General features: G+C 34.8%; 2 protein-coding genes and 2 long non-coding RNA genes across 16 annotated transcripts in view; 2 read left to right on the top strand and 2 right to left on the bottom strand.

Moving 5' to 3' along the window:
* LOC122821059 overlaps positions 1 to 15,137 on the top strand; it is an 83,563-nt gene that overhangs the window by 7,020 nt on the left and 61,406 nt on the right. For 2 of the 10 annotated variants that reach the window (XM_044098900.1, XM_044098898.1), the window contains exons 1-5: positions 5,083 to 5,095; positions 6,293 to 6,295; positions 13,497 to 13,591; positions 14,578 to 14,633; positions 14,746 to 15,108. The exons of 3 other annotated variants lie outside the window; for them this stretch is intronic. In XM_044098900.1, coding sequence (XP_043954835.1) covers positions 14,579 to 14,633; positions 14,746 to 15,108 — 418 coding nt within the window. In that variant the 5' untranslated portion in view covers positions 5,083 to 5,095; positions 6,293 to 6,295; positions 13,497 to 13,591; position 14,578. Of the gene's footprint in view, positions 1 to 5,082; positions 5,096 to 6,292; positions 6,296 to 8,086; positions 8,147 to 8,782; positions 8,810 to 13,496; positions 13,592 to 14,577; positions 14,634 to 14,745; positions 15,109 to 15,137 lie in introns of those variants that run through there. 5 more of the 10 variants (XM_044098911.1, XM_044098903.1, XM_044098901.1 and 2 more) reach the window with 4 other exon arrangements.
* On the top strand, positions 3,715 to 10,511 carry LOC122821067. 4 transcript variants are annotated; one of them, XM_044098933.1, is made up of 4 exons: positions 3,715 to 3,805; positions 3,918 to 4,081; positions 9,647 to 9,845; positions 10,111 to 10,427. In XM_044098933.1, exons 1-4 carry the CDS (start codon positions 3,715 to 3,717, stop codon positions 10,296 to 10,298), a joined length of 642 nt encoding a protein of 213 aa, XP_043954868.1. In that variant the 3' UTR covers positions 10,299 to 10,427. The 4 variants fall into 4 exon arrangements, with proteins under 4 accessions (XP_043954868.1, XP_043954867.1, XP_043954866.1 ...); XM_044098932.1 differs by lacking the exons at positions 9,647 to 9,845; positions 10,111 to 10,427 and adding an exon at positions 4,444 to 4,655 and having other exon boundaries at positions 3,918 to 4,280; XM_044098931.1 differs by lacking the exons at positions 9,647 to 9,845; positions 10,111 to 10,427 and adding an exon at positions 4,441 to 4,655 and having other exon boundaries at positions 3,918 to 4,280.
* Positions 3,769 to 14,894, bottom strand: LOC122821089. Its single transcript, XR_006368896.1, has 2 exons — positions 14,822 to 14,894; positions 3,769 to 3,993 (listed from the first exon to the last, which is right to left on the bottom strand). It is a non-coding gene; the product is annotated as an uncharacterized LOC122821089 (long non-coding RNA).
* Positions 12,331 to 13,458, bottom strand: LOC122821106. The gene is made up of 2 exons (XR_006368915.1): positions 13,081 to 13,458; positions 12,331 to 12,772 (listed from the first exon to the last, which is right to left on the bottom strand). It is a non-coding gene; the product is annotated as an uncharacterized LOC122821106 (long non-coding RNA).

Here is a 15,137-nt window from a genome sequence, read left to right as displayed (position 1 = left end):
CTCTGGTAATACAGTCTTTTTACTGAATTAGAAATTTATTGATTAATATTTGCAAAAATTCACCAGAATCATAAAGTCATATTTCTGAATTATGGAGATATATACAGAAAGAATTCAAATATTTATCAAAATTATGTGAAATATCAAGCAGAGTCGTCATCATCTTCTTGCTCAGTGAGAGCAGGAGCAGAGTTAAAGAAGACCAGCAGACCTTCACATAGTAGCTGCAGCATAAAGACCTCAGTGGTAGCTCCATTGAACCTGCATTACATAAGCTACTGGAGTTACTGCGCCCTCTGGTGTGCAGTAACTCCAGTAACTGGTGATGAAAAGTCACCACAACAATAATATTGTACATTATTATCAAATTAGAGAGACAGATTTGCAAACTGTGTTTTGGTGAAATAAGAAATTAAAAACAAAAAAAAATATTATATTGAAAAGGAGGAAATCAGAGCAACTGTTAAAGTTGCTGGGTTTAACAGTATTTAAAATATATTAAAAATATTCTAGAAGTATTAATCCTTCATGTATTGCTGACTCTTAATCTTTTAATGTTGTTGTGTTCTTTGTGGGGCAACACAGAGAGTCATGGAGTATTCTGACTGCCTCATGATGTTCTGCCCTGACAATTTATGACCAGAACGTGTCAGGGCAGAACTTTTCCCAAAGTTCTAATTTTCCCCAAAGCAGAACTTTTACTTTTGGCTTTGTCTTTTTCCACACATATTACTTTGAAGCAAGCTGTGACTGAGCATGCTGCAACAAAGCAAAAAGGCAGAGCAGAATTTCATTTTGGCATACTGATCACAGAAAATATTACACATGTTTTCCTGCACAGATTTAATAAAGAGTTTTACAAGAAGGTTAACCCTAACTATGTACATAACAAAGAACAACTGATAAAAAAAGCACAATACAATTCCATATGCAGATTATAAAAGTTTAAGTAAAGTCTGTCAGGAATAAAAATGCCTTCAGCTGCTTTTTAAAGCCTTTCACATGGATCAATACTCTAAGGAGGAGGTCAGATCTCTGAGAGAGTTTGTGTACTTCAGGTTTAGTTTCCTTCTGCACTCTAATTGTGTAACACATTATGTCCAAGCAGAATCTATAAGCAGAAATTGGATCTCTCTTCATTGAAAATGAGGAAATCAGTGTTACTGTCCCAACCCGACTTTTTCCCCTGAGCAAAGTAAAAAAAAAAAAAAAAACAGAGATGAAGAAAAGTAAAACCTTGTTTATCTGGCATCAAGACAAAAATCACAAAGTGCATCAACAAACAAAAGCCCTTCTCTACTCCAGGGTTTGTTTCCAGGAACTGCAACCTTGTTGTTCCATTTGTTCTTGAACGCGACTCAAACTATTTCTAGCTGCAGCTCTGCCTCACAAAGCTCTAGATCCTTTCAGTGAGACGACCTTTCATGTTTCACCAGTCCATCACATTTTACTTATGCAACCTTAATGTGTTTTAAAAAATGTAATCCAACCTTTAACAGTCCCTTGTTGTTACAATCTCAATTTTATGACATAAATAAGATGTAATTATGACATAACCTCCATTATGATTTATTTCATCAAATTGTTAGATAATTTTTTTGCCATCAGTGTAGCAGAAATTGGCTCAATATGACAGAAACTGGATGAAGCAAAATGACTGATGAAGTGGAAGAAAACAAACAATATCAAACTAAACTAAATGACATTTTTCCATGACAGCTGATCCATACAGTAACTTAATTAACTAATTCATTTGATTATTCTTTATAAATCTTCCTCAGTTGTGGTGCAGAAAGCATCAGTTTCTGAAACTGTAACAAAAACACTGTAAAAAAAGAAAAAAAACATGAAAACCTTCATTTATATGAGTCTAATCATAACATGATAAAAAAAACAATCAAAAGGTTTGTCTACTTTGTGTTTTTAGTTTTATAACAATTTATGTTTTATACACCAGTCCTCATTTTATTCCAACTCAAACATGTTAAATTATTTCTAAAATCTGAACAAAAAGACGGATCAGATTCAAAACTTTTGGACAATAAAAAATAACTTTGATCTGACCTGCTGAGACTTTCAGTCCAGCCATCTTCCAAACATCTCTGGATTAAATGTTTCTGTCTTTGTGTTGATTGTAGAGGCATATGTACTAAATATTATAAAAAATATATATTTCATTAAAACTAACAACTCTTTCACTTTCAGAGAACACAAAGATTTTAAATACGACAAAAAATGGAATAATAAGGAAAATTATGTGTTTCCGAATAATTTTCAGTTAATTAGCAATGATATGTTGACCTGTGCTAAAGTTTGATACATGAGGTTAATTATTCTATATTCATAAATAACTGGTTCACAACAAAATCTACTAAAGACATAGCCATGTTTTCCCATCTTCTGAACTGAGACGGTTGAGCTGCTTTCAGTTTGGTAATGAAGTCATAATCTCCAACAGCCTGATGCTGGGCATGTTTGTTCCTGTTCCCCCTTCTGTTGATATCAACTTCAGCTGTGCTTCATCAGAAGAATGTGATAGGAGAGTCGGGTTTTTGGCAGTAAACCAGAACAGAGTATAGAAGGAGCCAGTTGACTGTTATGGTTTCTTCCAGTGGCTTACTGGATTCAGCTCCTCATGATTACAAGACTCAATAATTACCTCTGGTTCAAACTGCATGGCTGGAAACACTCCTCTCCTCTTCCTCCACATCAGCTCTGTGCAACCTGGATCCAACGTTTCCACCATCCAACGCCTTCCTTCTGATCAAACCAAGAACTTCCAAGGATTCCCACAGATTCTCCACTAATCTCTTCTTCATCAGTAAGAGTTTTGTTCTTTCTAACATTTTAACTTTATTACTCTGCATTTCCCTCTCCCCTCAGCTTCCTTCCAGTCTCCTCGGACATTTATTCATTGTTATTCAATAATTAACTTTATCTACCTCCTGAGTGTTCTGCATGTGGGTTAAAAGTTAACATAAAACCATTAAATCATGTTCACCTTCTGTGGTTCATGTTGTAGTTAAGAGGTATTTCACAGAGCAAAATCTGCTGTATTGCTTGAGATATATTTAGACTTTTGCAAAACAATTCCTGCCACAATCTTCCAATGTGAAAGTAGTTTGTAGTTTTATCAAGAAATTCACTTAATGAATGGTTCTTTGTGTTGAAAAACTGTTCAAAGTCGTTTACGATTTTTCAGTGAGATATGAAGACAAGTTGGACTCGGTGGAGGTTTGTATTATGCTGGGAGGAATATGATGAAAGAGACTGGAAACATGTTACAGCCTGCTGAGATCAAGCTGGGGTATTTACCAGAACTGAGTAGATCTGAATGGAGATGTGGATCTAATTTCATGTTGTGATGGATAATATAAGTAAAAGGTTTGTGTGTGTAATACAGTGGAGAATTAAGGTCAATGCAGATAAAGGAGAAATTTTAGCAATCAGCATAAGAAAATGTGGAATTAATCTTGAAGTTTATCTAGCAGAAATTTATTCCTTTTTGGCCATATTTTTATTGATCTATGATCAAAATACTCTGTAGTCAGAACACTGACATGCTGCGGAGAAAAAGATTTTGATTTTTAATTTTCTTAGCAGCAAAATTACTTTATTGTTATTTAGCATAATTAATGTTTTTTCAGTGTTTTGAACTGAAGATCCTGAGAGTTTTTTCTGAATGAAATCAGACTGTAGTTGTTCCTTGTATTGATGTTCTGCTGCCTCTCCTCCTCTTCCTCTCTCAGGATGAAGATGATCTCCAGCATCCTGCTGCTCCTCATCCTCAGCTCATGTCTCTGTGGTCAGTCTCCATCTTGTCTTTGTGACAGAAAGCTCTCTAGATGGAGCTGAAAGACTCCCATGTTCCAGTTCTCAGTGTGTCTGCTCCTCTCTTTCCCTCTCTGTCTCCTCAGCAGCAACATTTGTAGTGAATGTGACACAGAGCAGCTATCAGGCAGAGGAGAACCACAGCATCACTCTGGAGTGGACCTTCACCAACAGACCCGACTCCTCTCTGTCCTCCATGTTTATCCTCTGTGAATTTCTAGATCCTCCTAGAGGATTGGTTCTGTATCAGGTCCATAATGGAGTTGAGTTTCCAGAATATCAGGATGAACAGTTTTCAGGACGAGTCCAGAGTGACAAAGACGTCCTCAGAGAAGGACGAATCAGACTCCATGTGTCCAGACTGAGGACTGAAGACTCTGGTCTGTATCTGTGTGACGTGAAAACTGAAGATGGATTCAACTCTGGAAGATGTCGACTCAACGTTACTGGTGAGAGGAAATCATCAGTATCAGAGAAGAAAACATTTTTACAAACTTTGATAAATTCTGATTCCTGTATTGATGAACCAACATCTTCATCTTCTACATGAATCCTCCTGGATCTCAGTTTTCATGAAATATTAATAAATATTTCTGATTTCTCTCCCAGCAGTTGCTGATCAGATCCAAACTCAGAGACCAACTTTGACTCCAGAACCAGAGAGACGAGGAAGAATCGTCATCTTCATCACTGTGGGACTGACAGCAGCTCTAATGGTTCTAATAATAATATCAATTATTTGGTTTAGAAGGAAAATAAATAATCATTTTGAATCAAGTGTAGATGAAAAAAGAAAACAATACATTTAATATGTTTGTTTGCTATAATTTTGTTTAAAACTAATTTTTCCACCACAGAAACATCAGATTTGTTTCCATCTATTCTGATTAACATGTTAGATTCTCATGATGAAATTGAGTCATTTATTGTTATTGTTTTAGACATTTTACATTATTTCTAAAGGTTTCTGGAGTCTGTCAGAAGTATTGATCAATTATTGATCAGATATTGGTTCATTGATCATCAGTCATGTTGTGGTTGTTCAAACCATCACTGTGACAAAAGTGATGAATTTGTTACGTTTACATTCTTGTTTTTTAAATACTGTTTTATTGTTGAATTATGCAGATATTCAATGTGTTATTTTCACAAATATATTTAATAAATACTTTTATAAATATGTTGTGAAACAAAACATCTAAAGATTTAGTTATAAAAATACATTTTTCCTATTTTTGGGTTAAATCAAAGGATTAACTTTAAAGTGATGATTTTATACATTAAATTTATTTTTGAATTTAATACACAACATTGTGACATAAATGTTTTTATGCTTTTCTTTAACATAAATCTTTACTGTCAGTGTTAGTTTGTCGTTTCTTTGTTGAAACATTATAAATATGAATGTTGCCATTTTATTACAAAGTTGTTAAATATTCAACGGGTTAAAAGTTTTTTCTTTAAACTTAATGTTTAAACTCAAAGTGTCACATAATTTTATATTTTGATCAAATGTATTTTTGTGAATCAGTGAATGGTTGTTGTTTTATTTCATGTAATATGTGTGACTGTGTTGCTGTGAACTGCTGAACTGAATTTATCTTTTTGGATAAATTAAATATTGTGATGAACAGAAGCTGAACTTTTATAACTAATGTGATTTAAAGATGATTAATTTAGTACAAGAAAATAAGAAACTGTATGAGTTATTGTTCTGCTGAAAACTAAAAAAAGCTTTAATTGTATTTTATCTAAAAATAAAATGTATCAAAAGTAGAAAATCTGATAAAGACAGAGTTCTCTCATTATTCTAGTTTAAACTAATTAAACAGTTTTTCATCACATGATGATGATAAAGATGTTTTTTTTATTTTATTTTATCTGCAACACGTTTCATGATGCTGCCTATAATGTAATGTAATTTTACTTATTTTGCACATTTTCAACAACAAGGCAATTCAAAATGTTTTACATGAATTAGAAGGAAATAAAACAAAACAACAAACCAAAGGAAGAAAAATAATGTAATAATGTTGATCTAAAAGTATAAAAACTAAAAACTCCTGGTTTTAGTTAATTAAACTTGAGTAGTTTATTTAAGATTTAAACTAATCCAGAGCTTAAATAAACTATTAGTCTCTTTAAGCTAATAGTTCAGAGGTCATCCTTCAGAATAAAAGCTGAACTTCAGATTCTCCAACAGAGAAATAATTTTATTTTCATGTGTAGAGGTAAGAAGCTCAATGCTTGAGATGTGTTTCCATTACCAGCCAGCAGGGGGCACTATGAGGAAGATTAAAACAAATACAAAACAATTTAAAAGACTACAAGTCCCATCAGATCTTTGTTGTCTGGGTGAATATCATCTGGACTGAGTTTATCCAACGTCTTGAAGGAAACAATGAAAACTTTCTCTGCTTAGTTGTGATGTGCAGATTGAATCCTGTGATATTTAAACCAGCTGGTTTTAGTGACAGCAGATCAACAACAACATGAAACCAAACTGAGATCCTGACAGAGGAGAGACTGAAGGAGGAAACGACAGAAACAGACCATGAACAGACAGACGGACGGATCTGTTCTCCTGTCATCTAAAGTCCAACAGTCTGATAGAATCAGGTTCTGTTCTGCTTCCTCCTGACGACCCAGAGACTCTGATCTCTACCAGAACCACATTCAGAACCAGAGTCCGTTTGACAGGAAAAGAGTTTCAGTAACATTTCCAGAACATCTGGACCTCAGAGTCTCTGACAGACTTTGTCCCAGAATCTGGATGGATTCATTTTAACATTTAAACTCTGTTGGTTCATTTCAGTTTAAATAAATCCTCCCAGTTCCACCAGTTCAGTCTCTCTGTCTGAAACTGGGACGTCCTGAATGTGAAGAAAATAAATGTTTCACTTCCTGAAAGGATCTGGACAGTTTTCATCCTAGAAATACTGCAGACAGAACTACAGGTTCTGAGTTTTAGGATCTAAATAAAAGCCTTGATGTTGTTGTGAATTCAGACTGTTTATAATAAATGTTGTGAAGATGATGATTATTTTATGATTTTATATCAACTGAATGTGTTTTCTGAGCTCTGCACTGAATTTATTCAGAGAAACTCTACAGATCTCAGTTTTTTATTGTTAAATTGTAGAAAATGAACCAGAGGCATGCTGGGAAATTTAGTGAAATATCTGAACTGATCTTGGGCTGCTGTGATTGGAAAAGAGAAGTGATGAATAGACACATTTACACTTCTCCTTTGGTTATTCAGATCAAGCTGAGTTGAGTCATCTCTGTATGTTGCATAAACTTTCTTTATGCACCATAATAACGTTGGGAACAAAAACCACCCTGCGGTGAAAACATCAGATGAAGTTTTTCGTCTCCCAAACATCATGATAAATGTTTCATCTGTAGTTTGGAGATTCACAAGCCTTTAATATAAAATCAAAAGTTAGATAAAATTGTTTATTATTTATTTTTTTACTTTCAGCATAAAATAGAAATACCAAAGTATTAACTGGTTATAATGTCAGAGAGAGAAATTCATCACATATATGGATGATTTAACTCTGGTTGTCACTGATAATAGATCTATAGATCTATAGATTCACTAACTGTGTGAACAATCTACTTTTTATGATAATAAACATAGAAGTGAATTATTTAATTTAATTGGAGAAATGAGAGAAAACTGTATTTTTCTGTTACAAACAGATGAAATAAATATTTTTTGGTCACCAAACATGAAAACATGGAGGATCTGAATGAACTGATTCAGTTCAATGAATCAGAAAAACTTTAATTTCTCTGAGAATCAACAGATCAACTGATCTCTGTTAGAGGAAGAAAACTGTTAAATAAAACAACAACTAGAGCAAACATCTGGTTTATAGCAGCTGATCTACTGGTTCTAGATCTATAAACCTCTGGAATAGATTTTATTGAACTGAAGTGAATCAAACTGATTCTAATCAGAATCCAGATTCAGTTTTCAATGATCAGAAAATTTCTAAAAATTAGATAAAACTCAGGTCTAACATTGAAATGTTAAAAACTGATCAACAAAACATGTTAAGAAACAGGAACAAGGTCATGGTGAAGGGAGGGCTTTAAAACCACAGAGTTTTAATGCCCTATTCTGTCATGTTTCAGGTTTTTAACCATGAAACTGAAAGCAAAAACATCAGGAAGTGAAACTGTTCTGAAAACGGCTGTGTTTTCTGTGATGTCTATTCATTCCTTCTCATTCCAACATGAATCACACAACAAGAAAACGGCTCTACAAACTCTGAGAAACAATGAAAACAATCCAACCAGAAAAGTAAGTTTATATTAGTTTGGTTGTTTAGACTTCAGTTCAGTCAATAGTTATATTGATATTTTTTGTAAATTTGCCTGTTAACTAAGACAATAACATGAGTAATAAATGTTAATGTATCTGAGATCAGGTCAATAAATCACTGGAATCAAAATGATTTTAATCTACAACAAATTATTTTCATTCCTGTTTCATTATTGAATTGTAAAATGTTCAAGTGCTGGACCAATTAATAAAATATAAATTAATATTTGATCTAATGTCATTGATTTAATCCAGAGATCTCTGAATTATGAAAAGTTTATGTTTAAATTTCAACAGATCAAATAAATTTGTTTTATTTGATCAAATGTGATTTTTTAATCTGTTTGAGGTTCTTCTGTTTAAAGAAAGTTTCAGAAAAACAAATCTATGTCTGGTTGTTGAAAACTAAAGATCTAAACAACTTTTATTTCTAAATTAAACTAAAGTCAAACTTGGTGTTTGTTCTTTATGCAGATTAAATACATTTTCTTTCTTAATCCAGATGATTATTCTACTGTTGTGTTAGAAAAAATAATCTTAGTCCATCAACCGTTTAATGTGAAAGTCGTGTCATTCTGTCAGAATAAAAGCCTTAAACCTGTTTTTCCTCCACAGGATTCAAATTTCAGTCACATCTTAAAGGTAAATCAGCTGATTTTCTGTCTCCTTTAGCTTTTAAAAGTATAAACACTAAGAGTTCACACAAATATGATCAATACTTTATCTCAGTAAAGTTTGAATTATGAATTTAAGTTGCTTGTCATAAATTGTCAGAAATGCAGGTTAAATGTAAATACTGGGGAGGAGCTGTAGTTCTTCTAGTTCTCCAGCAGGTGGAGACATTTCTCTGCTTCACTTTGTTTTTCTTTTTCCCATCAGCAGAAAATGTTGGTGACAAACACCTGATATCCTGACTGAACTAATTCAGTAAATTAGAGATTAAACAGACGAATTACCAGAACAGTTTGATGCAGATTATTTATTCTCATGTGAAACTCAGTGAGAGTTTATTTGATTTAACATGTGGGATTATTTTAGATTGCAAGAAGGAAATCCATAATTCACTGCTATGAATCCTGTTGTTACTCATATTGTTAGTGATGTTGATCCTGATGTTCTGCTGCCTCTCCTCCTCTTCCTCTCTCAGGATGAAGATGATCTCCAGCATCCTGCTGCTCCTCATCCTCAGCTCATGTCTCTGTGGTCAGTCTCCATCTTGTCTTTGTGACAGAAAGCTCTCTAGATGGAGCTGAAAGACTCCCATGTTCCAGTTCTCAGTGTGTCTGCTCCTCTCTTTCCCTCTCTGTCTCCTCAGCAGCAACATTTGTAGTGAATGTGACACAGAGCAGCTATCAGGCAGAGGAGAACCACAGCATCACTCTGGAGTGGACCTTCACCAACAAGACTCAGGGATCCTGGAAGAATCTGTTCATCTACTGTGAAGCGAACACTGATCATGGAGTCTTTGTTCTCTATCAGGTCCATGAAGGTGTTGAGATTCCAGAATCTCAGGATGAACAGTTTTCAGGACGAGTCCAGAGTGACAAAGACGTCCTCAGAGAAGGACGAATCAGACTCCATGTGTCCAGACTGAGGACTGAAGACTCTGGTCTGTATCTGTGTGACGTGATGACAGATTATGGATTCAACTCTGGAAGATGTCGACTCAAAGTCTCTGGTGAGTTTGAGCTTCAAAAAAACTTTTAGGTTTTTCTGTTAATCAGCTAAGAATTTGTTGCTCTTGTGTCGTTTAGCTCAAAAATATTTTCCTCTATTAATTTCTATTAACATGTTTTTTATGTTTATTGTGTTTTTATGTCATTTTTTCTGTTGGTTTCTCTAAAACTCAAAGCCAAAGTCAATATAAAGGAAACACCAGTTTTTCTGACCAGACGTCTCTCATGAGGCACAAATTCAGTTTTTATCTTCTGGTTTTTTTGCAGCTTCTTCTGGAATTTTCCATCATCATAAAGAAGATTCAGCGTCAGACAGTCGAGGACGGGTCGGTCTTTATGTTTCACTGGGACTGACTGTATCAGCAGCAATCATAGTTTTACTGATCAAACATCAAACATGGATCCAGAACTCATTAGTGAATCGGCTGATGATGAACTTTAATTCAGTTGTTTAACTCTGAAGCTTCAGGAAGCAGCTGATGGATCCTGAACTCATTTTGGATTCTACTTTGGTAAACAGAAGAGATCATGATCTCCAGTCCTGACAGCAAAACAATCCCACATCATTACTCCTCCACCACTGTGCTTTACAGCTGCTGTTGAATCTTTTCTGCTCATGTTTTACTAAATCTGTAAACATGTTGTTGTTTAAAGCTAAAACTTCACTACTGTGGTTTTATTTGATCATATATATATATATATATATATATATATATATATATATATATAAATGTTTCCAAGATAAATATTTCTAATTAAGTTACAGTTAATAGTCGATGAATGGATGAACTTTAAACCTAAAAAATAAATTTGGGTTTAACTTTACAATAATAACATTTAATGAAGGAAAAAGTTGTTCATTACTGTTTTAAAGATAATTAAGATCTTCTTAAAGGTTTCAGTGGCCTGTACTGTTGTGTTTTAATGTTTTGATGCTCATGGCCATTATAATCTGCTCTTCCTACAATGTTTTTTTATGAATATTTATGAATTTACTGTAAAATTATTTGACTTTATGTGAAGTTTTCCTGATAACGTTTCTAAACTAAACGAGGTGAATCAGGAAGTTTTCCAGATGTTTGAAGGTTTCTTCTTGTTTCTGTACGATAATGTTCTTGTTAAATTATTGAATAAAGAAATGATCACAGAGAACCAGTCCTCTATCAGAACCAAGATGGATTCAACTCTGGAAGGTGTCGACTCAACATCTCTGGTAGGTTCAACAAAATATTTGTCATTTTGAATCATTTATATTTAAAGTTTCTTTTCCTGCAGCGTTTTGCTTTTTTCTGATGTAAAATCCTAAAGAAAATGATGAGGATCAATAGAGGATTACTTACAGCTCCAATGAGGGAAATATTTAGTGTTTCTATAAATCCTTGTTCTGTTGTTTCTGGCTGCTGACCCGTCCAGCTGAATTTCATTCTGCTTCTTCTTTAAAATGTCCAGAATCACAAAAATATTACCAAATATCTCAGTACATATTTACTTATTATTATCCAAACATTAATTTTAGAAACTGAAATGTTTTCCAGGCTGTTTTTGCTCATCCTGATCTGGACTTTTAATTTCTCCTCTTCATGTTTTGGTTCTGAATGTTGGCAGAAACATGAGGATTAAAATCCCACCTGAATCATTTCCTCAGTCCAGCTGCTGTTCATGTTACAGTTAAACAACAAAATCAGTTCTTATGGTTCAAACTGCAGCAGGAATCTTTTCACAGAAAATCCTGTCAATATTTTACCTTCAGCTGAAATCATCAGACGCCGAGTCGGCATCTTCTAGAGATGAAACATCTTCAGTCTGAACACATGGAGTCTGATTCACCCTCTGAGTGGGAGTAGATGATTGATTGATTGATTGATTGATTGATTGATTGATTGGTTTTGTTCTCTTAATTCAGATTTCACATTTTCAATCGTTTCAAGAGTTTTTTTTTCTATTTGCTTCGATTATTTCGAGACAATTTATTATTTTGTTGTAGTGTCGACGTTTCAGCACTAGAGGGAGCAGCAACGTTTAGTAAAAAGCTCAAATAGAGCTGATCTCAGTTCTGGAAACAAACATCTCAACAGTGAATAACCATCCTGACAGCAAGTCTGTATAAATATTGATTTATTAATAACATGAGAACATTATGAACAGACCAACTGGAGCAGATAAAAAAACTTTATGCTCAGTAACAAAGAGCATCAATTAAAAGCTTTAAGACCAAACATCAGAACAGATCAAAGAGTCCAGAAAACTTTGGATTCAATATTTTACAGTATATTCTAGAATATTATTAATTTTTCAGACACTGGAGGTTGAGTTTATTATCTGTAAGTTATAATCAAAGTTACAAGAAAAAAAAGGTTTAGAATATGTGAGATTATATAATATATGCTAGTTTTACTTTCTGAATTAAGTGTTGAACTTTTAACAAAATTATAATTTTTTGTTGTTTATTTCTACAGTGGAATAAAAATAATAAATAAACACAGTTGCTGATGAGAAAACATTCATTTAATGTCTCAACATACATTCATCACCATCCAGTGAATTATCACTGTTGAAGGGGTAAAATGAATTACGTCAGGAACTTGACCTTCCAGTTGAGCTGTGGGCGGAGTCACGTGTTTAACTCCTCCCACGCCGCCGCAGTGAAGCTCTGCTCGGAGCAAACCGTAGAAACTTTTTCTGCCTCTGAAGCTTCGTGATTCTCCAGTGTTGAAATCTTATCATTTCAGAAACAGTTTCATTATAAAATGTAAACAAATGAAACATTTTCTGATTGTGAAATATCAAACACATTTCGTCACTGCAGACATTTTGATCTGTGAAGCTCTTCAGACTTTTATATTCGTCTTTCGTTTGTCGAAAGAAAGAAAAGAAACGAATCCATGAACGTAAACGGGACTGATTGTGTTGTCAGCGTTGGTGGGAAACCCTGAGTTTAAGAGCTGAAACATGTTGGACAAACACGTTTAATACTGATAGGAGACACAAAACATTCAGCTACCAGAGCGGATCAGAAAGAAAAACAAGTTACAGGAGATTAAAAGTTATTTTACAATATATGAACCGGGAAACAATTTTATTATTTAATGATTGTGTTTTACACTCACTCACAATAAACGTGTAGTTACGTAAAAGGTTTTATCCAACTAACTCTAAACGGATCAGACAAACGGATCCACATAAAATATGATAAACTAACTCGGTTAGTTTTTCTTCTTTATCAGCGTCATCACTCACCTTGTGACCATCAGGTCTCTGCATGGCTTTGCTGCTGATCTCTACAGGCCAGGTGTAAATGAGCAGATCGACAAATTATTTCTGTTGTGCTATTTCCTCTATGCGCTTCAGGTTACAGAGAGTAAAGAAATCAGATCCAAGTTTGTTGGCAGCTTTCAGCTCCAAAGGCTTCTGCTCTCTTTGCTCCTCCTATTGCAATTTATCCCTCAGAGTCTAACGGAGGGAAACTCCCTGATTCAGGACGAGTCCGGCTTTATGCCCTGCAACACGAAGAGGGAGAATGTAATGAATGTAATGAATGTCTGGCAATAGGACGAGGAGGAGGAGGAGCTCTTAAAGAGAGTAGAAGTTTGACCCCTCGACCGCCTCTAAATAGCATAATGGAAATAATTTGTCAGTCTAGATCTGGTCTGTAGTTTTAGAGATCAGTAGCAACGTTATGCAGAGACCTGGACACAAAAGTTGACAAAGCAACAAACTGTGGAGGCTGATAAAGAAGAAAACTAACAGAGTAAGTTTATTATATGTGGATCTGTTTGTCTATAATTTAGAGTTAATTGGAAAAAACATTTTTACTTAATTTCACGTTTCTTGTGAATAAATGTAAGACACAACAGTTTCGTCCTGAAATCATGTTTTCCAGTTTATATATCTGTAATAATAACCTTTAATCTTCTGTAACTTGTTATTATTTCTTGCAGCTGAAAGTTTAGTGTCTCTGGTTTGACACTTTTGTCCAACATGTCTCAGGTTTCAAACTCAGACAGGATTTGTCTCCATCCTGTTCTCCACACCACGACATGTGGAAAATGTTCAGCAGGGAAAACTGCAGCCTGGAGAGGATCGTCTAAAAACCTCTCTCACAGTTCTTGTGTTTCACAAGGATGAAGGAGTGAACTGATGCTGGATTCAGAGCAGACTCAGTTCACTCCTTCACACAGGATTCAGCAGAGACAATCCTAGATACAAACATCTTACCTGAAGAGAAGAACTGGACCGTTGCTCAGTGGGTCAAAGTCCTGTTTTCAAATGAAAGTAAAGTTTGTCTTTTATTCAGAAATGAAGGTTCCAGAGTTTGGAGGAAGAATGAAGAGAACCAGAAACCAAGTTGATTAAAGTCCAAAGAGAAACTGACTGGATAGAAATTAAAAGTTTTTTCAGAAACCTGATATCTCTGTTTAGGATATTTATGTTTTTATTGGTCTTATACAGTTTTCTAATTGTCTGTAAATAATAATCATCAAAATTACAAGAAGCCTCAGAGAATTTAATCTAAATATTTTATTTATATCTAAAGGATCTCCATAAAATATTTCATAATAAAAGTTTCAGAAGGAACAGAGAATAAAAACATGTTCTGTTTTCTGACGGCTGTATAGTTTTATCACCACAAGGTGGCAGTATTGATCTGTTTCTAAATAAAGTTAATTCTGTAGCAGGAGTCCAGTTGTTCCTTGTATTGATGTTCTGCTCCCTCTCCTCCTCTTCCTCTCTCAGGATGAAGATGATCTTCATCATCCTGCTGCTCCTCATCCTCAGCTCATGTCTCTGTGGTCAGTCTCCATCTTGTCTTTGTGACAGAAAGCTCTCTAGATGGAGCTGAAAGACTCCCATGTTCCAGTTCTCAGTGTGTCTGCTCCTCTCTTTCCCTCTCTGTCTCCTCAGCAGCAACATTTGTAGTGAATGTGACACAGAGCAGCTATCAGGCAGAGGAGAACCACAGCATCACTCTGGAGTGGACCTTCACCACCAAGACTCAGGGATCCTACAGGGAACTGTTCATCTACTGCAGCTTACTGGCTCCTCATAAAGAACTAGTTCTCTATCACGTCCATAATGGTGTTGAGATTCCAGAATCCCAGGATAAACAGTTTTCAGGACGAGTCCAGAGTGACAAAGACGTCCTCAGAGAAGGACGAATCAGACTCCATGTGTCCAGACTGAGAACTGAAGACTCTGGTCTGTATCTGTGTGACGTGGAAACTAAAGATGGATTCAACTATACATTCTGTCGACTCAACGTTACTGGTGAGAAGAAATCATCTGAATGTAAAAAA

This window comes from Gambusia affinis, linkage group LG18 (assembly GCF_019740435.1).
Source record: "Gambusia affinis linkage group LG18, SWU_Gaff_1.0, whole genome shotgun sequence".
NCBI lineage: Eukaryota > Metazoa > Chordata > Actinopteri > Cyprinodontiformes > Poeciliidae > Gambusia > Gambusia affinis.
Note: the sequence above shows the minus strand (reverse complement) of the source record. Positions and strands in the feature narration are given on the sequence as shown.